This window comes from Callorhinus ursinus, unplaced genomic scaffold, assembly GCF_003265705.2.
Source record: "Callorhinus ursinus isolate GAN/ISIS: 27379988/994484 unplaced genomic scaffold, GSC_fseal_2.0 scaffold20, whole genome shotgun sequence".
NCBI classification, from domain to species: Eukaryota; Metazoa; Chordata; class Mammalia; order Carnivora; family Otariidae; genus Callorhinus; species Callorhinus ursinus.
In genome coordinates, this window is record NW_027397082.1 from 24,217,997 (window position 1) to 24,245,623 (window position 27,627).

The following is a 27,627-nucleotide window of genomic DNA, read 5'->3' on the forward strand; positions in this document are numbered from 1 at the left end:
CTGTTCACGGTATCATCTGTTTTTATACAAGTCTTTAATGTAATAAAATCTATCGATTTATTTATTTAATTTTGTACCTTAAGAATTCTTTTCCTGTTCTAAAAATCATACGTATATATTCCTATGTTTAAAAAGTTTTGCTTTTAATATTTAGATTTTGCCAATTAATCTATCTAGAATTTGTTACTGAGTATATGAGGTCTCCCAGCTGTTGGTTAGAAATGTCCCAGCATCGGGCGCCTGGGTGGCTCAGTTGGTTAGGCGACTGCCTTCGGCTCAGGTCATGATCCTGGAGTCCCGGGATCGAGTCCCGCATCGGGCTCCCTGCTCGGCGGGGAGTCTGCTTCTCCCTCTGACCCTCCCCCCATCTCATGTGCTTTCTCTCTCTTTCATTCTCTCTCTCAAATAAATAATAAAAAAATTTTAAAAAAAAAAAAAAAAGAAATGTCCCAGCATCATGTATTTGAATAACAAGAATTACCCCTCTCTAGTTTGAATTGCCATTTCTGTCATTTACTGATTTTCCACAAAAGTTTTGTTGGCTTTCTGAATTTGCCAAACCACTGGTTCATTTATCTTATCATATGCTAATTCTAGTCTTGATTATTGTGACCTTTAAATTGTGTCTTAATATGCGGTATGGAATATTTTGTTTTTCTTGAAAATTGTCTTGGCTCTTGGCCCTTTACTCTTCCATTTAAATTTTTTAAAACTGCCTGTCATAGTCATATTGGAGTTTTAATTAGAAAGTCATATAAGAGGGGCGCCTGGGTAGCTCAGTCATTAAGTGTCTGCCTTTGGCCCGGGTCATGGTCCCAGGGTCCTGGGATCAAGCCCCACATCGGGCTCCCCGCTCAGCGAGAAGCCTGCTTCTCCCTCTCCCACTCCCCCTGCTTGTGTTCCCTCTCTCACTGTCTCTCTATCAAATGAATAAAATCTTAAAAAAAAAAAAAAAAGGTAATACAAGAAATATAGGTTAAGTTGGGGAATAACATATTTTAACATGTACATATTACACATGACGTCCATGACTACAGTTAAATATGTACATTTATTCAGTCCTTCTATGTTTCATAATTTTGCCCATAATGGCCTTAAAGAAATTGTTACATTTAATCCTAGGCATGTTAGTTTTGTAGCTATTGGAAGCATCTTATTTTCAAAATAATTACTGCTGATACGCATACTATTAATTAATAGCAACCTTCTTTAATTCTAGTCTAAAAACTTCTAATATCCTTAACTTTCTGTGGAGATGATTATATCACCTGCAAAAATTATACTAAATCTAAGTAGTACTCCCCTAAACCTTTTATTATTTTACAGCATTAGGACTTCCTTGTAAATTATGCAATGTTGTGTACCGTACAGTGGGAGTGAGACCTGTTATCCTTGAATGCTCTTGATTTTAGTAATTTACTGGATGGATGCATTTTACCAGATTAACAGCATTCTTCTCCGTGTCTAGTTAAAGAAATATGAGGTGATTATGACGTTATCTCAAGTGGGTTTTCAGTATCTAGTTCTCCTTTATTCAGTTAATGCAAATATTTTCAGATATTACATTATCCTTGCGTACTTTCTATACAACTGATTTTTTTAAGACTTTTATTTTTTTAAGTAATCTCTACACCTAATGTGGGGCTTGAACCTTCAACCCCAAGATCAAGAGCTGCATACTCCAGACTGAACCAGCTGGGCACCCCTATATAACGGATTTTTATTTAATAATATATTTAAGATTTGGCCATAGGGCTTTATCTTTCTCATTTTCGTGAACTATTTGAAAACTAAAATAAACATGCAAATAACCCAGAATATGGGTGCCTGGGTTGCTCAGTCAGTTGGGAATCTGCCTTCAGCTCAGGTCATGATCCCAGGGTCCTGGGATGGAGCCCCACATCGGGCTCCCTGCTCTGTGGGGGAGCCTGCTTCTTCCTCTGCTTGTGCTTTCTTTGTCAAAAAAGTAAGTAAAATCTTAAAAAAAAAAAAGAACCCAGAATAGCTAAAACTTATTTTGAAAAAGAACAAAATTGGATTCGCTCCTCACAATTTCAAAACTGACCACAAAACTGTAAAAAACCAAGACAGTGTGAAAGTGGCACAGGATTGACAAACAGATAAGGGGGCCAGAATTGAGAGTACAGAAATAAACTATTACATTTATGATCAACTGACTTTCAATTAACATTGCCAAGGCAATTCAATAGGGAAAGAATAATCTTTTCAACAAATGGTGCTAGGACAATAGCATAACAATATGCACAAAAGAATTTAGACCTTTACCTCATACTCTACAGAAAAATTAACTCAAATGCAAGAACTAAAACTGTAACTCTTCAAAGAAAACACCATGACCTTCATTAGGCAAAGATTACTTAGACATGACACCAAAATCATGAGAGGTGACAAAAAAAGATAAACTGCACTTCATCAAAATTAAAAATTTCTGACCTTCAAAAGACACTAATTAACAAAAGTGCAAGACAGGGGGTGCCTGGCTGGATCAGAAGGTAGAGTATGTGACTTTTTTTTTTTTTTAAAGATTTTTATTTATTTGAGAGAGAAAGAGCATGAGAGGGAAGAGGGTCAGAGGGAGAAGCAGACCCCCTGCCGAGCAGGGAGCCCGATGCGGGACTCAATCCTGGGACTCCAGGATCATGACCTGAGCCGAAGGCAGTCGATTAACCAACTGAGCCACCCAGGCGTCCGAGTATGTGACTTTTGATCTCAGGGTCATGAATTCAAGCCCCACACTGGGCGTATAGTTAAAAAAGAAAAAAGAACATGCAAACTAAGCCACAGACTATGAGGAAATATTTGCAGAACATGTATCAGATAAAGGACTTACATCTCGAATATATAAAGACTTCTCTCAACTCAATGATAACAAGACAAAGAGCACAATTTTAAAAAGAGGTATTTGAAACGAAATTAAAGACATCATGAAATTAAATCCAGTGATGTGCTCGTTAATGTTTAACAACTGGCTCCCCTGATGCCCTGCCCCACCAAAAGGCCCTGATTTGTAGTTTTTCCCTATCTCCATGGTATTAAATATCCCTACCATCAATACCAAGGTACCGACATAACAGTATTGAAGTAGGGCTGGGAAAAGATATGCAGCAGTACAGCATTATACAGTATTCCCACGATACAGACACAATACACACAGTCAAGAGCACAGATACTAGTAGTATACCAATAATATAACTAAGAAATGATGAATTTTAAATATTCATTATATTTGTTTTCAAGATAATTTATAGTTGCCATTGTAGACATCCATTCATTATTCTAAAGACTGATAGGGCACCTGGGTGGCTCAGTTGGTTAAGCGACTGCCTTCGGCTCAGGTCGTGATCCTGGAGTCCCGGGATCGAGTCCCACATTAGACTCCCTGCTCAGCGAGGAGTCTGCTTCTCCCTCTGACCCTCCCCCCTCTCATTCTCTCTCTCAGGTAAATAAATAAAATCTTAAAAAAAAAAAATAAAGACTGATAAAAAGGGGTGCCTGGGTGGCTCAGTTGTTAAGTATCTGCCTTCGGCTCAGGTCATGGTCCCAGGGTCCTGGGATCGAGCCCTGCATCGGGCTCCCTGCTCCGCGGGAAGCCTGCTTCTCCCTCTCCCACTCCCCCTGCTTGTGTTCCCTCTCTTGCTGTGTCTCTCTGTCAAATAAATAAAAAAAATCTTTAAAAAAAAAAAAAAAAGACTGAGCAATTTATCCTGCTTCACCTGTACAGACAGTATCCTGTAAAGAATAACCAAAGAATTGATAGGGAAAAGTTCTTAATAAACTAATTCTAGCTAATAAGGGAATAACCAGACAAGAAAATCACCATTTTGCAATCCTTAAGGAAATAATGGTTCTAAACAATCATCATCAATGGATACTAAAACCATCAAGTCAAATAGAAGGACAGAAAACTTTGTAAGATCAGCCTGAATCAGCTGACCAATCTTAGCTCACTAAAAATAAACTCAGATATATGAGCTTCCTGGTAGGATTTAAACTCTGACAACAGCTCTTTTGTCTTGGCTGCTGACATACCATCCAGACTAAGGAAGACATGGAAATGTCAGGATCATGTGAACCACGACCACACTGGCAAACACCAGAAGCATCCAGGAACCACGGTGATCAACTTCAACAACCATCTACCCAGATTACTTTGGGAAAAGTTGGTATGGCGCATTACCGCTGAAAGAGGAATCAGAGCTTTTGCACATCTGCCAACCTTGATAAAGGTTGGACCTTGGTTAGTAAGCACACACTGGTAAATGCTGCCAACAACAAGATTGGAGCTGATCCTATCATTGATGAAATGCAATCAGACTACAAAATTCTGGGAAGGGTAAAGCTCCCAAAGCAGCCTGCCATCAGAGAAGGCCAAATTCTTTAACAGAACAGCTGAGAAGATTAATGGTGTGTTGGGGTGGGGGGGGCTGGAAGGTGGGAGCTGTGTTCTGGTAGCTTGAAGCCACATGGAAGGAGCCTCATTAAATGCTAACAAGTGCTTTTCTCAAAGAGAGAATGAACAAAAGTATTCCTAAGAAATGGAACCTGGATCTAACTAAGCCTGTACAGCTATGTACATAGCTATTTACACTTTTCAGAAAATAAGTGGAATGAAGAACAAATCAAAGGACAACACAAAAGGGGTAGAAAATAATAATAATTAGCCAATACCAGAATGTAGGTCATTGCATAGGGCAAATAATCCAGTTTTTGTCAATCACTTGGAAAAACAAAAGTGAGGAGGATGTTACAGAAGAAAAGAGACAAAGCCAACAATGAAATCTGGAACCGATTCTAACTGTAAAGATTTGAGACCACTGGAGAAATCTCAGTATGGCCTAGCTAGATGGTATCAAAGCTTTAGTGCCAATTTTCTTAAATGATATAATGTAATGACATAGTGACTATGTTTAAAGACACGTTCTTCTCAGTAAAAGATGGGTAAAATCTCCTGATTTTAAGATTCTGACAAAAGAGAATCACAATGAAAAAAGACTGCTTAAATGTTGTGGACTAGTGGCTGAATGAATTACATATAGGGGTACATAAGTATTACTAGTCTCTCTTTTTACAAGTCTGTTTCAGTTTCCGTTAAAGGAAGTAAAAGCAGGATACTTGCCAATAAGATCACTTCGATCTAACAACAACTCCAGATCTTTATCACTAATGACCTTCTCTCTTGATCCTTTTACTTCCCTATAAGAAAACAAAATATTCAAGTCGATATGAGAAATAAAAACTGTGAATTACATTTTTCTAAAATTAAAAAGCCTTACCTTTCATAATCTCTAGATTTTAATAATTCCATTAATTCCTTAGGGTCTAAGAAGTTCTTAGATTGATTTAATCCAGACTGACCACCTTTGAAATGATCTAGAAAAAATTTCCAAGAAATTCAAAACACTGAAAATTCCTTTTAAAACCAAAATATACTACATTACAAACCAATCAGAATGGCTTACATTAAAAAGAACAGGCAAAGTCAAGTGTTGATAAGGAAGAAAAGCAACCCCAACTCTCCTACTTCACTGGTAGAAGTGTAAAATGGTATGTCCACTTGGGGAAAAGGTTAGCAGTTCCTAGAGGTAAATATACACCCACGGAAAGACCAAGAACAAAGACATACGTCTTTTGTTTGCACTTGAACAAGAGCAGCTTATTCATAAAAACCAAAATCTGGAAAACAATTTTAATGTCAACCAACTAAAGAATGGATACATAAACTATTAACTTCTAATACACACAACATAAACGAATCTCAAAATATTATGCTGAACAAAAGTAGCTACATATAAACAAATGAATCCATATATGAAGTTAAAGGAAAAAGGAGTCTGTGTCAGAAATTGGAACAGTGGTGCCTTCTACTGAGGAACAAGGGAACATGGAAAATGGTGCACAAGGAAATGCTTTTGGATGAAGGACAGGTTTGTTACCTTGCTCCGGAGGATAGTTACAGGAGTGTATACATTTGTCAAAATTCATCAACCTGTACATTTAAGATCTGGGTATTTTACTGTATGCATATTACCTCAATAAAACACTCTGTCGGTATTTTAAAAATTCTTTTCAAATTGTTCTTTGATATTAATTTTTCAAAATACTGAAAACAGACTTGGGAAAATAAAACTAGACATACATTTTACTAAATTTAAATTATATTCAACAAAGAAAATACATTTCATCATTCAAATTCCTAAAGCAGCACAGGTGAAAATTTTTTAATTTGCACAAAATCTTATTAGAAAAGTTCTTTTTATATAATTAAAAAAAAAGAAAAAGTTCTTTTTTCCTCTAGTATAAATTCCAACTACAGTCTGAATGTTCAATCAAGTCAAATTACAGATTTCTAAAACCTAACCCATATTTCCCTCAAAATCAGATACACTGGAGAAAGTATTTTCAAGTAGAGAGCAGGCAGAAAAGGAGCATAAAACAAATTGATACTTGGGGCACCTGGGTGGCTCAGTCGTTAAGCATCTGCCTTCGGCTCAGTTCATGATCCCAGGGTCCTGGGATCGAGCCCCGCATTGGGCTCCCTGCTCAGCGGGAAGCCTGCTTCTCCCTCTCCCACTCCCCCTGCTTGTGTTCCCTCTCTCGCTGTCAAATAAATAAAATCTTAAAAAAAAAAAAATTGATAGTGATTTTCAACCTTATCATATTCCCCTTTCTCTAGGCTTCAAAACTTACACGTTTTCAACTTTTGTTAAGGCAGCCACGAAGCCAATTTACCCAAATAGAATTTTATTTTGAACAAACAGAAGTAGAACTTCTCCAAAAAATCTTAGGGAACAAAATATAAAACACCAATGTCTCACTTACTTTACTTCCCTTACCTCTCAGAATCTCTTCCAGTTTAAAAAACACTGTGTGCGGGCGCCTGGGTGGCTCAGTCGTTAAGCGTCTGCCTTCAGCTCAGGTCATGATCCCAGGGTCCTGGGATCGAGCCCCGCATCGAGCCCCGCATCGAGCCCCGCATCGAGCCCCGCATCGGGCTCCCTGCTCCGCGGGAAGCCTGCTTCTCCCTCTCCCACTCCCCCTGCTTGTGTTCCTGCTCTCCCTATCTCTCTCTCTGTCAAATAAATAAATAAAATCTTTAAAAAAAATGATTAAAAAAAAAAACAAAAAAACACTGTGTGCTTGGGTGGCTCAGCCGGTTATGCATCCCACTCTTGATTTCACCTCAGGTCATGAGATTGAGCCCCACACTGGGCTCCATGCTGGGTGTGGAGCCTGTTCTCTCTCCCTCTCCCTTTGACCCCACAACCCTCTCTCCCTCCCTTAAAAAACAAAAACACACTATTTTAAAAATACTAGGTTTGCAATGATGAAAAGGACGTTCTGTAGAGCCAAATATTTTTTGAAATAATGAGTTTAAGTAAACAGATTTTTTTTTAGTAGTGCTACTTCAACATTATCTTTATTATTCTAATACTTAATATACTGGACTAATAAGAAGCGGCTTGAAGTTTTCTTAAAGCCTTTTGGCAGTCAACCTCTTATCAAGAATAAGCATTGGGCGCCTGGGTGGCTCAGTTGGTTAAGCGATTGCCTTCAGCTCAGGTCATGATCCTGGAGTCCCAGGATCGAGTCCCACATCGGGCTCCCTGCTCAGCAGGGAGTCTGCTCCCTCTGACTCTCCTCCCTTTCATGCTCTCTGTCTCTCATTCTCTCTCTCTCTCAAATAAATAAAATCTTTAAAAAAAAAAAAAGAATAAGCATTAACATCATGCCAAATCCCCATGACAGAGTTGAGGATATGACACTTTGAAAGTGTCCTGGAGAGTTTTCTTTGCCCCTCTGCTCCTCATCTAGACAATAATGTTTTCCTTTGTTGTCACACCAACCTCTAGTTTAGGTCTTTACAACTGCAAATTCTCCACTGCCTATTTTTTTAAGTAGACTTCATGCCCAACATGTAGCCAAACATGGGGCTTGACCTCACAACCCTGAGATCAAGACCTGAGCTGAGATCTAGAATCAGACGCTCACCCGACTGACCCACTTAGGCACCCCTCCCCACTGCCTATTTAAATCCTACACCAGTTAAGTTGTACCAATTTCTTTTATAAGAAAATAACAGTAATGAAATCTCACAGTAAATGACAAATGAAAAAAGAAAAGTACTAAAAAGTATTATTTACTTTTGTGGATGATCAACTTTTCCAGTTTTCTTTTAGCAGCTGCTCTTTCCACAATTTTCTGATCGATAGTATTTGCTGTTACAAGACGATATACAACAACTGGCTTTGTCTGACCAATTCTATGACATCTATCCTGGGCCTGAAGATCAGACTGGGGATTCTTCAAGTTAAAAGAAAAATAACATTTAACAGTTTAACGTTAAAGTTATTTAAACACCTACTGAAGTTAAATGCATGATCCAATCAGAATCTTTTAAAGTGTCTCAACTCATTTTAGATATCTAGAATGGTTTCAATGATAAAACATGTTCAAGATTTTACACACAGGGCACTTTTAATGATTTTTGTCTTAAGATGGGGTATCTTTTCTAAATAGATAAATAAAACTGCAATGCATACAGTGAAAAATCAAAAATTCAGAGTGGAAATATAACAGCATATTGCTACACTTCCAACTTACCCAATCACTATCATAAATGATAACTGTATCTGCTGCAGTCAAATTAATGCCCAGGCCACCAGCTCGTGTACTTACTAAGAAGATAAACACATCTGGATCTGTGTTGAAGCTGTGCATCTAAAAGCAAAAAAAAAAAGGGTAAACTCAAGGAATTAAGAAACTGTTACTGCCTAGAATGTGGATATGACATTGCATGTGGACCAACCATCTTATAACCACGTGTTTATAGCAAAGGAGTGGGGAGGGCAATGCCAAAGGATATAATAAGTCAGCATTCTTGAAACCAGATATGAATTCTTCAGTATCTACAGGACTTTCGATGTGGAGTAAATAAATACTGAAAACCCCAAAAGTTGTGAAAGTTGAAAAAGCCCAATTTGCTGAAAAGAGAAAGTTATCAAAGTCTCCCCTCCCCCAAAATAAAAATCATTCAGCATTACGTACTGCCCAAGTTAAGAGAGCAAACCTGGTCTTCAGAGGGGCTTGAGACCGGGTAGCTCAGGCCAGTCACATAGATACATCATGCCTATGTGACTAACCCTCAGTGAAAACCATGGACAGGAAGACTCAGATGAGTTTCCCTGGCTTACTTGACATGTGCAGTTACAAACTGCTGCTGGGAGAATTAAGTGCTCTCTGTGTGACCCCACTGAAAATACACACCTAGTTTCTCCTATACTTCACCCTATGTGACTTTTCTTTTTGCTGATTTTCATCTGTATCCTTTCACTGTGATAAATCATAGCTATGAGATTTGACATAAAGAGAACTAACTTTAGCCAAAAGAACTGAGGAGGGAAATTGTTTTTAATTATAGCAATAAAAAGGTGTATCCACAGGAGACCGAATCAATCATTTAGGTCTAGAAAGCAATTATGTTAACATATAAAACATCTGCTTATATTAACTTCATTTGTTTTCCAAGCCCCTCTTTTATTAAGGATATTTTTGTTGGGGCGCCTGGGTGGGTCAGTCAGTTAAGTATCTGCCTCAGCTCAGGTCATGATCCCAGAATCCCAGGATGGAGCCCCGCATCAGGCTCCCTGCTCTGCAGGAGCCTGCTTCTTCCCCACCCCTCTGCTGCTCCCCCTGCTTTGTGCTCTTTCTGAAATAAACAGAACCTAAAAAAAAAAAAAAAAAAAAAAAAGGTATTTTTGGGAGTGCCTAGGTGACTCAGTCGTTAAACGTCTGCCTTTGGCTCAGGTCATGGTCCCAGGGTCCTGGGATCAAGTCCCACATCAGGCTCCCTGCTCCATGGGAAGTCTGTTTCTCCCTCTCCCACTCCCCCTGCTTGGGTTTCCTCTCTCGCTGTGTCTCTCTGTCAAATAAATAAATAAATAAAATCTTTAAAAAAAAAAAAAGTATTTTTGTTAAAAAAGAAAACTCACACATCACAAGGGAAGTTTAAGGAAGAATATCTAATATTATTTAAAAAAAAAAAAAGTCTAGACCATCCTCTCTTAAAAAATAGTGACCAAAACAACAACAAAAACCCCAAGTGGTTTCCCAGTGGATGGGGTAGGTAGGAAAACTGGGTTGCCTGAGAGCGGGCATGAGAGAACTTGCTGAGCTACTGGTAAGTTTGCATTCATCGAAACTCAGAAAAATGTATGCTTGACTTTATTCACTTCAGGATATGTAAAATGTACCCAAAAAGACAAAATATGCTGAAATAATAGAAAGGAATTACTATCTATAATTTATTTTGAAATGCCCCCCAAAAGATAAAATGTTAAATGGATACAGAAATGGACTGATTTTATATCACAAACATGTGACAAAAAGGAATAGTATAAGCTTAACGGCAGGTTTTCAGATTTATAGGTGTTCCTGTAAAATTCTTTCAATTGCTTAGATTTTAAATTTTCAGTGAAATGTTGGGGTAGAGGGAAGAGCAAAAATCAGGAGAAAAAGAAGTCTTGTTATCTCAATATTCTTACAGTGGTAGTGAAGTCAAGTTGGACCAGAAAACATACATAATTTAAGAAACATTAAGACTTCTTAATACTAAATAATGCTTATGCTTTTCATCTTGCTACAAGGTTTTTAGTCTATCAATTTGTGGGTCTACTCTGAATATTACTTTAGAAATCAAGATAGTTACAATCAAGTAGTCTTACATTTTTTTCTCTCTCTGAATAAGACATGGATCCATCAAGCCTGCTAAAGTTGAAATTTCTAAAGTGGCAATAATCCATCAAAATGTCCAACATCCTTGTCATTTGTGAAAAAAGCAGCACCTGAAATTTAAATATATCTTAGTATCTATACCAATTAATAGGAAGTAATTAAATAACCAAATTCCAGTCAAAAGTACCACCTTGTGACCTCTGGCTTTTAGTTCTGGCAGCATTCGATCCAAAATTAAGAATTTCCCAGAATTTGTTACCAATTCTTCATCAATCTTAAAAGCAGGCAAAGAACAGAAAAAATAGTCTTAATAATTACCAATAATCTTGTTTTTGTCAAAATAAAATCTATGTAAATAGTTCATTTTCAATGACAAGTCCCCATAAAACTTTAAATTAAAAAAAATGACCTCATCATTTGATTTTTTTAAATCAGAAGATAGTTTTTTCTCAAGGAAAGACATACTGTGGAATTTTAAAATGGGGGCACCTGAGTGGCTCAGTCGGCGAAGTGCCCCACTGTTGATTTTAGCTCAGGTCATGATCTCAAGCCCCACATCGGGCTCCACACTGAGCATGGAGCTTGCTTAAGATTCTCTCCCCCCTGCCCCTCCCCCACATTGAGTGCACACAGGCTCTCTCTCAAAAAATAAATGAAACGAACGACTTCACAAAAACAAAAATTAATTTAAGTCCAACCTTGAACTATCCTCCCCACTCCTCTCCCAAAGGCTTTATAATAAGAGAACTTTAAGCTTAAACTTACTGCACAGATGTTGAAGTTTATTCTTTTTTTTTTCCCAAGATTTATTTATTGGGGGGGCAGGAGAGAGGAGAGAGGGAGGGAGGGATAGTTACAGAAATCAAAACAGTACATTATTAAATGGTATTCACCTTAAACTCTTGTGTGACCGGGTCTATAGGGTACTCAATCAAATATGGATGATTACAGCACTTACGAAGGAGCATCATTATATTCTGCAGCTTCAGATTAACCTCAGATTCTATAGGGATATTTGTTTCCACAACAGCTCTATCAAAAACATATAATCCATGAATGTGAGAAATACAAAAAGTATCACGGTTTAAAAGATACTTAAATTTATTTTAAACTCACACCTTTCTCTGTCTACTTCTGGCTGCATTTGACTGATCAATTTTTCCAGTTCATTAGGGAAATCATCTATTTTGCTGTAATTTATTGACTTTCTAGTTCGCCGCCTTGGTCGTCCAGTGGGACTTAGCTCGACGGTTTCTTTCTAAAAGTGAACAATTAAAAAGAAATATGTTTAAGAAGCTATACCTTTAAATTCTAAATACATAAAGTGGATTGTAATATTTTTATGTGCAAATGTTTTAAGATATAAAGAAGAAACTAATTTTGGGGGCGCCTGGGTGGCTCAGTTGGTTAAGCGACTGCCTTCAGCTCAGGTCATGAACCCGGGGTCCCGGGATCGAGTCCCACATTGGGCTCCCTGCTCAGCAGGGAGTCTGCTTCTCCCTCTGACCCTCCTCTCTCTCATGCTGTCTCTCATTCTCTCTCTCAAATAAATAAATAAAATCTTTAAAAAAAAAACAAAACTAATTTTGTCTTTCATCATCAAGTTTAGGGATTTCCAAAGGCACAAAACGAAGGATCCATAAACTTTGGCCAAGTGCAAATGAGGTCATATAAAGTCTGTTTTAATGCTTATGACAATATTATAGAATTAGAGTAAATGCCTCCATATCTCAGTGGAAAAAATTAAGGATGGATAGAACTATTTTGAACTTATATAAAAGAATTTAATAACTTAAGGTTAAATTAAGGGGCTCCATATATCTGCATTAGAGACTATTTCTTTGGATTGGTATAACACTGCAATGAAACTCCTCAAAATAAGCAACGATTATAAATTTCTAATAGCTAAAAAGCCAGATCCGCTCTTTAATTATAATAAAAATTGTGGAACAGTCTAATGGTTGCACAAAACAGAAATGTATAGAACCATGTTTTGAACAATAGATACATGGCATACAATAAAAAATCTGGACATTTAAACAAAATTTAAGGGTCTCCTAATCTTTAGTTTTAAGATAATCACATTCCAAAGAAGATATTTCTTTCAAATAAGGTATTCTATTACATTTTTTGGAGATCAATAACCTCCTATAAAGGGACTGTGTGTGTGGGGGGGGGGGGGGGGGTTGGTCTAGCTGGTAAACTCTGGTATATAGTGTGTGCTTATTCAAATGTATTTCCAAGTCCATCCCCACACAGCATGATTTGGGTTAATCTGGGACAGGAATAAAAAATTTTCACAAACATTCCAGATAACTATAAAGCAATTAATGCATGAGCCATCTCCAGATAACTATAAAGCAATTAATGCATGAGCCATCACCTGATTTTAGTAGGATCACAGAATTACTATGAGACTTTTACTGCCTTCTACTCGTTAGAAATTCACCCTCTACAAGTCCTAAAAAGAGGTGATAAGCTCTAAGATTGAAATTAACCATGAAATTTCCAACATCAACTGTCATTTACAGTTTATGTCAAATCCACACTCTACCTCACTGCATCCAAACATGTTTGCAATTGTACGGTTCACAATGGCTGTATAAAAGATCTCTTGTTTCTTTGAAAGCGGTGCATAAACAACTACTTCTCGTTTAGGAGGAACTTCAAGAGCAACATCAGATTTTAGTCTTCTCAGTAAGAAAGGTGTTAGAATCTAAAATTTAAACATGAGTAAATGTATGTGAATATTAAGCATTCGTATGCTTTCAGGCAATACTCTCTCCACACATCTCTTTATCCCTTCTTTCTCTTTTTTCCTTTATAAATACTATCAAGTCTTAAAAAATGAAGACCCCCCCACCCCCTCAGATTTAACTTATTCCCTTGTTCTTCCCCCACCCCAGAGGTCACTTTTTCAAAATCTACTACAAAGGGTTGAACAGGTAATCTATTGGGTTCCTTTTTTCTTCTAGGAGTCCACAGTAAGCAGAATTAAGACAAAGTCACAACCTGGTGCAGCATATGCAATACATTCTGTTCTCTTTCTTTAGCAATTATATCTTCAGCAGTTTCAGAAAGACTAGTGATATCAAACCAAGATTCAAAGCTGTAAGAGAAAAAAATGATTACAAGTTAACGTATTACATAAATCAATTATATTAACATATATATATCATGAAGGACTTGCCAAAAAGCTATCATTTTAATCCAACTACCTAGAAGAAAGGAATTAATTTTAACTAAGAGCACAGATTTGAGGTTAGAAAAATATAAAAAATAGTTAAATAACTGGCTTACCTACCTTTTCAAGTCATCAAATACATCTGGCAACAAAAAGTTTAGCAATGACCAAAGTTCTGATAAATTGTTTTGCAAGGGAGTACCAGTCAAAAGAAGTTTGTTATCTGCATTGAATCGTTTTAACTCCCTGATTAGACGGCATTTCATGTTCTTAATCCTGTGTCCTTCATCTACTATTAAGTATTTCCAATAGCAGTGCTAGAAAAGGAATTTAGGGAAAAACTTTAAAATGATAATCTCACAATTTTTTTAAAAAACAATTCAAAAATAAAACTTGTTTATCAGGGATGGATGTTCAATTTTATCAAATGGCATTTCTGTACCTACTGAAATGGTCATGTTTTCCTCTGATCTACTAAAAGGATAAATTTCCTAAAGCTGATGTATACTTGTGTTCCTAAAATAGACTTCCCTTGGCTATGAACTAATAAAGTCCACCTGCTATTATATATTTAAATATTTTCTATTCACATTCTTTAGTCTGGGGGCACCTGGGCGGTGCAATCTGTTGAGTGTCCTACTTGATTCTGGCTCAGGTGAGATCGAGCCCCACAGTGGGCTCTGCACTCAGCGTGGAGTTTGCTTGAGATTCTTTCCTTCTTCCTCTACCTCTCCCACTTGTGCTCTCTCATTCTCTCTAAAAATAAATCTTAAAAAAAAAAAAACAAAAAAACAATCTGTGGTTTCCCTGTGTAATGCTCTTTGTCAGGTTTTGATTAGTGTTATACTAGATTCCTAAAAAAGAACTAAAGCTTTTATTAGTTCCACATGCTCTGAAACATTAAATACTAGAATTTTCATTCTTGAGGCCTACATTTGAAATGGACACTCTTTTTAATCTGATGGTGTTCTCAGTTTCTTACATAATTACTGATTTGTTTAGACTTTGCCTTTCTTCTGGAGCCAGTTTTAGTAATTTCTATCTTCACAGAAAGCCACTCATTTACTTTCAGTAAGTTGTCATAAAAAATATTTTCTCATTTTCCAGAACTTTGTTAAAAAAAAAAAAGCAAAAACAACAAAAAATCTTACTCTCATTTTTATGATCTGTGCTTTCTCTTTTATCTTAATCAGGCAAGCTTAAAGTTCATCTATTTTATTGTTTAAAAATACAGACATACAGTATATTTCTGGGAAATATAAATACCAACCTGGCAAGTGTAGGTATCCTTGGAGAACAGGATTGGCAAATTGGGGGGAAGAGTATGAAATGGGGCATTTTTTGCATTTCACTTTAATACATTCATAGCAGAATAAAAAAATTTTTAACATAATATTATGACTTTTTTTTTTTTTAAAGAAAAACAACTTCAGACTTCTTTTGCTGGTAATACCAGATAACCTAAGTAACCTCTCACTGTAAGACATCTACCATAAAAAAGCCAAACAAATATAAATGAATATGTAAAAGCAAAGAGAAAACTCGATGCAACAGAAATGAGGGTTCTGAAAAATGATCTGGTAAGTTAACTGATACTTCTGCTGCCACTCAGCAATAGGGGCCCTGCACCCCCAAAGGGAAGATCCTTAAAATAATATGCTAAGTTCAGAGAAAGGGAAAATTACAAAAATTCTAGCCACTGGCAAATGGAATTGACAATAAAGCTTATCTGTTCCAATATGGGCAGGGTAGGGAGGTCAAAATGATTAGAAAGGTCTTCATGTTATATTATTTAGTAGAAAACTGAAGTTTCAAGACACGATGTATAAATTATATCTGTATGCTAACAAAAATACTTAATATAGCAGCAGCATTCTCAGAATTACAACTGCTTTGAAGTCTGTATGCTTTTTTCTACAAGGAGTGTATATTACTCTTACTGTGAAGAAGTAACATAACTGCAACTCATATTCCAAATTTCCACCAGCGCACAAGTAAAACTTGATATACCAGACAGAGAAAGGAAAACAAAGTTGTAAAGAACTATATGTGAAATAGATGGAGCAGTGAGAGAGAAGTGCAAATACCAAAAAATGAACTGAGAGAGGCAATGAGCAAAGGTTAACTTTCCAACTGTATTATAACTTGGGCACTAATAAATAAGTAGCTACGACATACACAAAAAACAGATACGCCATATATCCATAAGACAGTCTAAAAATAACTTGTGTTCATATATTCTATTCTTAATTAAATGGATAAGTTCTATATACTTAAACCACATGTCAGACATATCTGTAACATATATCAGATTAGGTTTATGTCTAGCTGAATTTAACACACTAAAATGATATTTTGGCTATAGGTCAAGATGCTACTGCTTTAATTTTCTTGTTAGAGACTACACCTTCTCCATCTGTTAATTTAAACCTTTGGTTTCTAAAAGAATCTGTAGAACACAATCTACTGCTTTCATCAGGAAAAAAATTAAACAAATGCTAATGGATGATGAGAAAGTGCTATGAACTAAGAAAAATGTGGTTTATGGATTACAATGGAGACCAATCTTACCTGTAATGCATTTCGGTCTCTCATGGCTATTTCAAATGAAGTAATTACTACAGGATGAATCTGCAGTGTCCCTTTTCGCTTGTGAATATTCTTTACCAATTTTCGACGTTCCTGCTGGGTCCCGTGATATAACATAGTAGGAATCTAAAAGATTTTATATTGATTTATAACAAACTTTAGAACAAAATGCAAATATCAACAATTTGGAAAATATAAAATTAATCATTTAGGAGAAAAAAATAATTTAATCCTAGCTCTATTTTTCAATAGCAAAATGAGTTAATCACTTCTAATAAATTACTACTATAAGAGAATAAGCCATAAAAACAAATCAAGTATAAGGCAAGGATATGGCTAAGATGACACATATATATGGAAGAAAAACACCATAGTAAGAGAAATAATTTCTGCCTAGGTCAGTCTTAGGTGAATGAAATTATCCAATGCACTGAAAATCATCCAGGGGTATTTTTGGCAAATACTGAGATTACTAATACCTATTCTTCCATATACACTTAACATGGATTTTGCTAACATTTGAAAAATAACTCAAGGGCGCCTGGGTGGCTCAGTTGGTTAAGCGACTGCCTTCGGCTCAGGTCATGATCCTGGAGTCCCGGGATCGAGTCCCGCATCGGGCTCCCTGCTCAGCAGGGAGTCTGCTTCTCCCTCTGACCCTCTTCCCTCTCGTACTCTCTCTCTCTCATTCTCTCTCTCTCTCAAATAAATAAATAAAATCTTTAAAAAAAAAAAAAAAGAAAAAGAAAAATAACTCAAGAAGTAGGGGTGCCTTGCTGGCTCAGTCAGAGGAGCACACAACTCTTGATCTTGGGGCCATGAGGTCAAGCCCCATACTGGGTGTAGAGATTACTTAAATAAATTTAAAACACACCCTCAAGATGTAGTGTTTCCGTAGTACAGAAATCCATACAATTACAGTAACAATTCTACAATTCAGGCAACAAAACAATAAAATATTAGAAATGATAACATCCAACAAAAGGAAACATATCTTACATCTGGTGTAAATCTCTGGAATTCAGCCATCCAGTTAGGAAGTGTAGACAAAGGGCCACAGACGAGAAAAGGTCCAGGTACTCCTCTCTGAATCATCAATGCAATTGTAGCAATGCATTGAACTGTCTTTCCCAATCCCATTTCATCTGCTAAAATGCCATTAATTCCATTTTCCCAAAGCATCTGGACAAAATAATATACACTGTATTTAAACTCTGATATAAACACCTATTGGATTAGCAAGCTTATTTCTTCTTTTTACCCAGAGATGATAATTATGATAAGACTGACATATTCATGGTTGTAACATTTGTGGGAAGTTGGTTATCAAAGCCATATAAGTGTTGACAGTCTTGAATAAAATACCAAAAATTAGTCCAGATAAATAAATATGAAAATAAGTACTTACACACAAAGTTTCACATTTAATAATGAACTTGGAAGGAACAGCTCAAGTTTACAGCACATTAATAGGTTATTATATAGATATGAACCAGTATCTTGTATTAAAATTGAGAATTCATTACCCTGAGCCATTCCATGCCTTCCACTTGGTACCATCGCATCACTCCTCCTGTGAAGTGTTTTGGTTGTTGAAAGGGTACTGGCTGTCCATTACATTTCCGAACTGGGTCAAAAAAGAATTTAGTATTCTGCCTAACCGTTTGAGACAATCTATCTTTAATTATACTATTTGAATCTTTGTTTTTCTGAAGGTCTTCTACACAGAGATTAGAAGAGGAGCTTTCATTCTGTAAAGAAAAAAGCTTAATTAGAACTTTGATACATAATGCTGCTATCCTCTATTTATCAGAAAATGTAATCAAAATTTACCCAGTCCTATAATCATTAAGTATAGAGAAATAAAACCATTTGTTGAATAAAACCTTAGAGATAGTTACCCTCATTCTCCCACAAATGCAAAGCCATTGAAAAAAAATTCTAAAAATAACTCTTACAGATTACAGGCATACACTACTGAATTGTCCTTTACAATTGTACCTCCCATCCAAACTTTTAAAATGAGCTACTCAAGAATTTATTAAACTATTTTCTTAATAATTTCTTTCACCCGGGGCGCCTGGGTGGCTCAGTTGGTTAAGCGACTGCCTTCGGCTCAGGTCATGATCCCGGAGTCCCGGGATCGAGTCCCACATCGGGCTCCCGGCTCAGCGGGGAGCCTGCTTCTCCCTCTGACCTTCTCCCCTCTCATGCTGTTTCTCTCTCTCTCTCTCTCAAATAAATAAATAAAATCTTAAAAAAAAATAATAATAATTTCTTTCACCCAAATCAAAGATAATGGGTAATGTCTATAAAAAAATAGAAATAAAAAAATTTCCTTTCAAGGAAAAAGAAACATTTACTTCCATCTAAATATTACTTTTGTTGAAGGAAAAGAGGCAAAGTAAATAAAGTTTAAAAACTCCGTACATCACACTTAAAGAGTATCAACTTATGGGCACCTGGATGGCTCAGTTGGTTAAGCGACTGCCTTTGGCTCAGGTCATGATCTTGGAGTCCCGGGATGGAGTCCCACATTGGACTCCCTGCTCAGCGGGGAGTCTGCTTCTCCCTCTGACCCTCCCCCCTCTCATGCGCTCTCTCTCTCTCTCTCTCTCATTCTCTCAAATAAATAAAATCTTTAAAAAAAAAAAAAGAGTATCAACTTAACTCTGTTGACACTCATTACCAACTTATAACCAATGACAAGATTTTACTGGTTAGTGACGTCCACAACTCTGTTTTTAAGAATGTGAAAATGAGGGTGCCTGGGTGGCTCAGTTGGTTAAGCAACTGCCTTCGGCTCAGGTCATGATCCTGGAGTCCCGGGATCGAGTCCTGCATCGGGCTCCCTGCTCAGCAGGGAGTCTGCTTCTCCCTCTGACCTTCTTCCCTCTCATGCTCTCTCTCTACCATTCTCTCTCTCTCTCAATAAATAAATAAAAATCTTTAAAAAACAAAACAAAACCTTAAAAAAAAATGTGAAAATGAGGATTGAGTCAATTCAGATGGAAAAGTCTTATAAATGAGAAGTCATAAATAATGCCACAACTAGATATTCAACTGGAAAATTACAAACCCCGAGTTTCACCATTCCATACATAAAATTTGTGACGAACATCACAAATATCATAAAGTAAAACCAGAACTGTAAAGCTTTTAGAAGAAAACAGAGTATCTTGATAACCTCATGATAGGCAAAAATTTCTTAAACAACACAAAAACGCACTAACCACCAAAGGGGGGGAAAAAGCGATGAACTGATGAGCTACTATAAAACTTACAAGTTCTCCTTACTAAAAGATACCATTAAGAAAATAAGTAGGCAAGCCACAAACCGAAAGAAAATACAGTACATAAATCTGACAAAGAACCTGTACATTATATAAAGAACTCATATATCAACAATAAAAGGGCAAGTAACCCAATAAATGGGTAAAAGATGTAAACAGAAACTTATAAAAGAAAACATACAGCCATTAAGAACATGAAAATATACTTTACATCATCAGTAATTAAGAAAATGCAAAACAAAACCACACAAGATCATTTCACATTCAGTAAAATGGCTAAAATTAAAAAGACTAACATGAAATGCTGGTAGTATCAACAGAAATTTTTATACATTGCTGGTGAGATTAAAATAGTGTGTTCACTTCAGGAAAAGAATATTCTTATAAAGTTAAACATACATTTACAGGATGACTCAGCAATTCCATTCCTAGGTATATATCAAAGAACATGAAAACACGTCCACACAGACTTGTACAAAAATTATCATGGTGGTCTTATTCATAAGTCACAAACTGGAAACAAGTCAAATGCCCATCCAGAGAATGGATAAAGAAATTATAATATTCATTCAATGGAATTCTACTCAGCAATTAAAAAAAAACAACTAGTAATAAACTCAACAATATAAATGAGTATCAACTATGTTGAGTAAAAAGTTAACAGGAAATAAAAGATAAAAGACTACATATTTAGATTTTATTTGTATGAACTAGCCTGTGATAAAGGTTAAAAAATTGGGCAAAACTATCTGTGACAGAAGTCAAAAAGCCGTTGCCTCTAGGTTTGGCGGTGGCGGAAATGACTGGCAAGGGATACAAGGGATCCTTCAACCATATGAAAAGATTCTAGATCTTGATTTGGGTGGTAGTTACACAAATGTATACATTTATCAAAATTCATCAGAATTAACACAAGCATAGCACACATTTACTTATTGCATATTATAAAATGGTCAAAATTCCATAGTAAAACATGGGAAATTAGACTGAAGCTTTATCTTTAAAAATGCAACTAAAGGGGTACCTGGGTAACTCAGTAGGTTAAGCAGCTGCCTTCAGCTCAGGTCATGATCCCAGAGTCCCAGCTAGGAAGGAATGCCTGCGCCTCGCCCCCGCCCCCCCCAACACTAACTCAGTGGGGAGCCTGCTTCCCAGTCTGTCCCTCTCCCCGCTGCTCATGGGAGCTCTCTCAAATAAAAAAGATCTTTAAAAAAAATTTAAATAAATATGCAACTATATATTGTAAAAAAATATGCTTAATCTTATTTATATTTAACATTGTTGAGTTATAATTATATCATAAACCAATCCTTATACTGAACAAATAAAAATCAATGCATTTATATAAGATGTAAATTTTGGCCAAAATTATGATGGGCAAACAGAATATCTCCCATTTTATAATCATGTCATCAATTTTCCCAAAAGCCTATTAATCTTTGCTAGGTAAGTTAATTTCTGTATCCCTTGGTGAACATTTTCGTGTTACAACTGTTTCTGCTTCTCTAAGAAATCTTGTACTTGAAGGGACATAGATAGTGAATACTCAGGTAACAAGGAATCTCTCCACATAAAATGGGGCTGGGGTGAGAAGCCTTCCCAAACAGATCCAAAGACAATATTTAATGTCAGAAACAAGATTAAGGCATCTCTCAGAGCTTCCACAAGCTGTGGAATATATACACGTGGAATGCGCATGGTTACAGGCACTTGCATTACTGCTAAACTCCCAAGGACCCATAAACTAGCATTTACACATTAAGGAACATGCAATAGAACACCCTAAGTTGATATATAAGGAAGAAGCATGATAGGATAAGAAGTGAATTTCTTTTTAAGGTTAAGAAATAGACTAACTGGTGAGGAAAAAAATGTACACTGGGGATTAAAGGAACTAATGATCAGGTAAACAGATACGGATCCTACATTTAATCTCTCATAAATCTCTTACCTCAATTTCCTTTTTATTTTTTTTAGCCACAGACAAAATTTCCTAGAACATTGAGAAAACAGAAATAAAGTCACAATGTATGTCATTCATTCTTTCATTTATTCAACAAGCATTTATTCTAACTTCATGCCAGGAAAATGGGGATAAGGCTCTCAAGGTAATTAAAATACAGGGCTCAAACTGGTGGACCTCAGGCAAAATTAAGGTTACAGTGTCTTATAAGACTCTGCATTAGTTAGCAACACTTGAAAATTGGGGTATTTCCTCCTAAATTTTCCAGGGTTTTTTTTTTGTTTGTTTGTTTTTAATTAAAGATTTTATTTATTTATTTGACAGAGAGAGATACAGCGAGAGAGGGAACACAAGCAGGGGAAGCGGGAGAGGGAGAAGCAGGCTTCCCGCTGAGCAGGGAGCCCAATGTAGGGCTCGATCCCAGGACCCTGGGATCATGACCTGAGCCGAAGGCAGATGCTTAACGACTGAGCCACCCAGGCGCCCCTTGGTTTGTTTTTTAAACCAAAGCTTATCTGAAGAGACTTAAGTCCAAATTCACACATGACAATAATTCTCTAGAACAGGGATTGGCAAATATAGACTGTAGACCAACTCCAGCTGGCAACCTGTTTCTGTAAATAAAGTTTAACTAGAACAAAGTTGAGCATATTTGCTTAGTTTGTTTATGACTGCTCTCAGGCTACAATGGCCAACCAAGTTCAGTGTTGAGTAGTTGGCCCACTAAACTATTCAAAGCCAAAAACTATCTGACCCTTTACAGAAAAGGTTTTCTAAACCCTCCTCTAGAGTCTAAGTTGTGGCTACTCCTGGTATTTAAGGATTCGCTTCCAAATGTATTATAGTCCCAACTCTAGCCTACTTCAGGCTTCTGTGGATAGATATCTGATTTTGCAATCTTGAGCAAGAGGCAAAGACAAATATATTAAAAATACAGAATAGAAGTGTTCTGATTCTGAAGTACCTACTAGATACTAAGGGTATGAAGACAAGCAATACCAAATGCTACTTGATGAGTTATAATAGTATTATATCAAATTATCTGAAAAAGTTATCATCAGGGCATAATCATTAAAGATAAAGTTAGGGTATGTTTCAAGCAGAGAATAGCATGTGCAGAGAACAAAGAGGATGAAATGGTAGACACATTCAAGAAACTTCGAATGTATCTTAAATTTAAGATACAAAGAATGATAGGACACATCAGTTAAGAGGCTGAGAAAAACATATACATGCTTACATGTGTTGTCATATGTGTATGTAAAGTATTATATAAGTATAGATATTCATACCCTAAGGCTGAAGGGATATAGGAAACTGACAGCAGAGTTGTCTTTTAAAATAAGTAAAAATAGGGGCGCCTGGGTGGCTCAGATGGTTAAGCGTCTGCCTTCGGCTCAGGTCATGATCCCAGAGTCCTGGGATCGAGCCCCACGTCGGGCTCCTGGCTCAGCGAGGAGCCTGTGTCTCCCTCTGCCTCTCTCCCTGCTCATGCTTTCTCTCTCTCTCTATCTCTGTGTCTCAAATGAATAAATAAAATCTTAAAAAAAAAAGAAAGAAACCCCAACCTTTTAAAAAAAAAATAAGTAAAAATAAATACAATGACTAAGCTGAACCTTTTGGAAAACAATTTGTGAATAATCAAAACAAACATAATACTATTTATGAAGTACTGTTAAAAATTAAACCTTGTAACTAAACTCCTGACCCTGCTTACCTCTATAGCCTTATCCTTTACCACCTTTTCATTTATATATAAACTGGTAACAAATATGTATTTTTAAGTTTTTTGAACTTGTCAGGAACTCTCCTGCCTCTGGAGGTTTGGAATGGAGCCCCGTGTCAGGCTCCCCCCTCTATGGGAAGCCTGCTTCTCCCTCTCCCACTCCCCCTGCTTTGTGTTCTCTCTCTGGCTGTCTCTCTGTCAAATAAATAAAATCTTAAAAAAAAAAAAAAGCTGCACGACTGGCTGAATTTCAATAAATCTAAATAATACTTAAATAATAGTGTTTTACAAATTCTAGGCTATGTTCCATGATAAATTAAATGAGTCTCGACCATTATTTTTTTTTAAAGACTGTATTTATTTATTTGACAGACAGTGAGTGAGCACAAGTAGCAGAAGCAGCAAGCAGAGGGAGAGGGAGAAGCAGGCTCTCTGCCAAGCAGGGAATCCGATGCGGGGCTCAATCCCAGGACCCCGGGATCATGACCTGAGCCAAAGGCAACGCTTAACGACTGAGCCACCCAGGCGCCCTGACCATTATTTTATTTTATTTTTTTTAAAGATTTTATTTATTTATTTGACAGAGAGAGACACAGCAAGAGAGGGAACACAAGCAGGGGAGTGGGAGAGGGAGAAGCAGGCTGACCATTATTTTTAAATGAAAGAAAAAAAAGAAGGAAAATATCAGAGTGCATCCCTACAGTAAAGACAAGTATTATGTGAAATTTTGTATTTTATACTTTAAGAAGATGTCAAGAGTTTGAATTTCAGGTTAAAGAAAAATATAGTAGATAATAATGTAAGAATGTAACATTAAAATATGCCTAAGGGATATTTAAGGTTTGTCTAACTAAACATGCTTTTTAATTTCTATTTTATGAGGTAACAAGTGAGAATAAGGTAAAAAAGGAGCTGGTTTTAAAAATGACTATATGGGGGGGCATGTGGGTGGTTCAGTCAGTTAAGCATCTACCTTTGGCTCAGGTCATGATCCCAGGGTCCTGGGATCGAACCCCGCATCGGGCTCCCTGCTCAGCAGGGAGTCTGCCTTTCCCTCCAGCTTGTGCTCTCGCACTCTCTCTTAAATAATAAATAAAATCTTTAAAAAATAAAAAATAAATAAAATGACTATATGATTTCAGTTCCCTAAAGGTCCTCAACAAGGAACAAGAACAAAGTTCTGAAGATCAGGTCTTGAAGTTATGACAAATTTCTGATAATAATTTCTTTTTTATTATAATTATTTCTAATTAGGCCAAGCTTACGTTCCCTTAACAAACAGGAAGACAGTGCCATTTTCTTCCCTGAAATAGTCCCTTAACAATCTGAAAAGCCAAATAAGTAACAGCAATCCATACAGCTAAAGCTCGTTCAAAATCCACAACAGGTTTTACTCAACAGTGAATCTTATGTGCCCTCCCCACTTTATTTTTACCTCTTTTGACATGACCTCTGAAATATTGTAGGATTCATCTTCTCTTCCTCTCTTCTTCCTCATAACTATTAGAAAAAATCATTTTATTTTTGATAGCAATAAAAGCAAAAATATAAACATACTCTTCAAAAGTAGAACAAGGAAGTTTACCTGGATTCTCCTCACTTGCATCAATGGAATTTTTACCCTACAAAACAAGAATTTAGGATATTATTCTTCTAAGGACTTTATGGTGTTACATATTAAAAGACATTAAGTAAATGTTAAATGTTCCTTGCATTTGAGCCACATCTACAACTCTTTACTATTATTCTTACCAACATTTAACCTATTTCTACATTTCCCCACTAGAACTTGTTTATAACCACATTCTTTTTTCTTGATGACTCTACTTTCCTCAATTTTTTTCCCATTTGATATAGTTCCAAATTAAACAGATGGCATTTTTATTTTGAAATTACCATGTACACTTTCTGTAACTGCAGGTTTATACTGAAGATATTCAATGGGCAGGATATCGAAGAACTACTCATTTTCAGTACATTTTTAAATTAAATACAACTGAAAGCAGAAATAAAAGAGAATACGGATTTAAAAATATTAGTGAGGGGAAATACAGGAAAGGAAGAGATGTTCAAAAAAAAAGTTTCAAAGTGAGAGTTGGATAAGAAGATCAAGAATAGGGAGACAATATGTGTAAGAAATCAAAATAAGAAAATAAATTTTATTTTTTTCTATAAACCCCACACCACACATGGGGCTCAAACTCATAACCTGAGATCAGAGTCACATGCTGTACCAAATGACTGAATCAGCCATGTGCCCCAAGAAGGTAAATTTTAAAGTTAAAAAGTTAGAGGATTAAAAATATAAATTACCAAAAGGGACTGGTGAGATGGAACAGACAGAACTTAATGGTTGGCACCTTTAGAATACAGTGGGGGAGAAAAACCAAAACCCTGGTATAAACAGTTAGCTGGGCAAAACTGAACAATACATTAAACCTACAGGTTGAAGAGCAGGGAGTAAATGATTAAACAAGTAAAATTATAAGTATATATTCTTCAAAAACCCAAAATAAGTCCCTGGAATTAATAACAGTCAAATATTATCAGTTTTCAGTAATTGTTTTTATTGTAAAATTATCTACTTGTACTTTAACATCACCACTAACCACACTAAGAATCAAGTGGACTTAAGGGTACCCTTATTGCCATTTTGATATTACCTAATAAAGTCAGGTTAATAAAGAAGTGTGAGGTTGGAAACTAACTCCAGCAATACTATTTATTGAATATGTGACTTTCAGCAAGTTACAGTCAATTCTCATTCTGTTCTATATGATAACTATGAATACTGGATCAGTGAACACTGAATCACTGCTTCTGGGAGAAATACAAGCTTAAGTTCCAGCAAGCCTCTGGTCACAATTTATCAACTGATCAAGACAACCCTGTTTTATATGTGTTGCTGTTTAAGGACATCTTATTTAATATATATGTTAACACTGAACTCAGAGTCAACAGTACTATTAATCCATGCCTGAAGGAAACTTAGCTAAAACACAAATATTTCCTTCATAAGGCACCTCACAGCCTTCTTGCATTAGAAACACTAGATGGCACTTTAGCACAACATGGCCAAGGGCTACCATTTTAACAGCAAAATCAAGAAAACCCACAAAAATGCAAAAATCATGACATTAAATCAACCATGAAAAGGACATTTGTTTACAGAGTAACAGCTTAAGTAAGGCAGAACACCACTTTGTTTAACCTTGGTTGGGAATGTTTAAGTTGGAGACTCAAATTTTTTGCCATTCTGCATAGCCACATGTCTGTGAGTGACCATGAAAACCCAAATAATGATTCTGGAGTCACAAATAAATTTTACAAGTAGGCTAACAGGCAAATATGGAATCTCTGAATAATGAGGATGGATCATACTTTTATCTCTTTGCCTCAGCTTCTTTATATGTAAAATGGGGAGATAAGAACATTACCTAAGAGATGTTCTGAAATAAAAAAAAAATGTAGAGGCACCTGGCTAGCTCAGTCAGTGGAGCATGTGACTCTTGACCTCAGGGTCTTGAGTTCAAGCCCCATGCTGGGTACAGAGCTTACTTAAAAAAATAAATAAATGTAAAGCTTAGAATACATGACACACAGTAAGTACTCTAAATGTTACCCTCTCTTTTCAATAGTACAACTCTTGTTTATACAACTCCCAACAATATGGCATTAAACAGCTTCATGTTAAAACAAATTTATTCCACACATCACATCTAAAATTCAGGCCATCCCTAAATGAATGATCTATTATCTGAAATGTTATTAGCACATATACTTAATCTGCTCCAATTCTGGCTCCACTGTTGCAGCTATGCAAAAAGATACAAATTTAAATTATTATGGATCCACGTTGACATGATGAGGTTGGAGGCATTAAGGGGAAGGAATAATCATTATGGGGTGCCTGGGTGGCTCAGATGGTTAAGCGTCTGCCTTCAGCTCAGGTCATGGTCCCAGGGTCCTGGGATTGAGTCCCGCATCAGGCTCCCTGCTGCTTGGGAGCCTGCTTCTCCCTCTGCCTCTCTCTCTCTCTCTCTCTCTCTGTCTCTCATGAATAAATAAATAAAATCTTTAAAAAAAAAAAAGGAATAATCATTATGAGCACCAAAAGAGC

The 27,627-nt window shown here is 36.4% G+C and overlaps 1 protein-coding gene across 1 annotated transcript in view; it reads right to left on the minus strand.

The window, feature by feature from the left end:
* The window catches only part of HELLS (helicase, lymphoid specific), a 38,887-nt gene that overhangs the window by 1,734 nt on the left and 9,526 nt on the right, over window positions 1-27,627 (minus strand). The window contains exons 5-21 of the mRNA XM_025881000.2: window positions 25,093-25,129; window positions 24,943-25,007; window positions 21,770-21,811; window positions 18,052-18,276; window positions 17,525-17,707; window positions 16,508-16,651; window positions 14,057-14,253; window positions 13,765-13,861; window positions 13,307-13,468; window positions 11,871-12,010; window positions 11,646-11,784; window positions 10,943-11,026; window positions 10,743-10,862; window positions 8,623-8,739; window positions 8,163-8,322; window positions 5,295-5,391; window positions 5,138-5,214 (exon numbers count right to left, since the gene is read on the minus strand). Coding sequence (XP_025736785.1) covers window positions 5,138-5,214; window positions 5,295-5,391; window positions 8,163-8,322; window positions 8,623-8,739; window positions 10,743-10,862; window positions 10,943-11,026; window positions 11,646-11,784; window positions 11,871-12,010; window positions 13,307-13,468; window positions 13,765-13,861; window positions 14,057-14,253; window positions 16,508-16,651; window positions 17,525-17,707; window positions 18,052-18,276; window positions 21,770-21,811; window positions 24,943-25,007; window positions 25,093-25,129 — 2,086 coding nt within the window. The remainder of the gene's footprint in view (window positions 1-5,137; window positions 5,215-5,294; window positions 5,392-8,162; window positions 8,323-8,622; window positions 8,740-10,742; window positions 10,863-10,942; window positions 11,027-11,645; window positions 11,785-11,870; window positions 12,011-13,306; window positions 13,469-13,764; window positions 13,862-14,056; window positions 14,254-16,507; window positions 16,652-17,524; window positions 17,708-18,051; window positions 18,277-21,769; window positions 21,812-24,942; window positions 25,008-25,092; window positions 25,130-27,627) is intronic.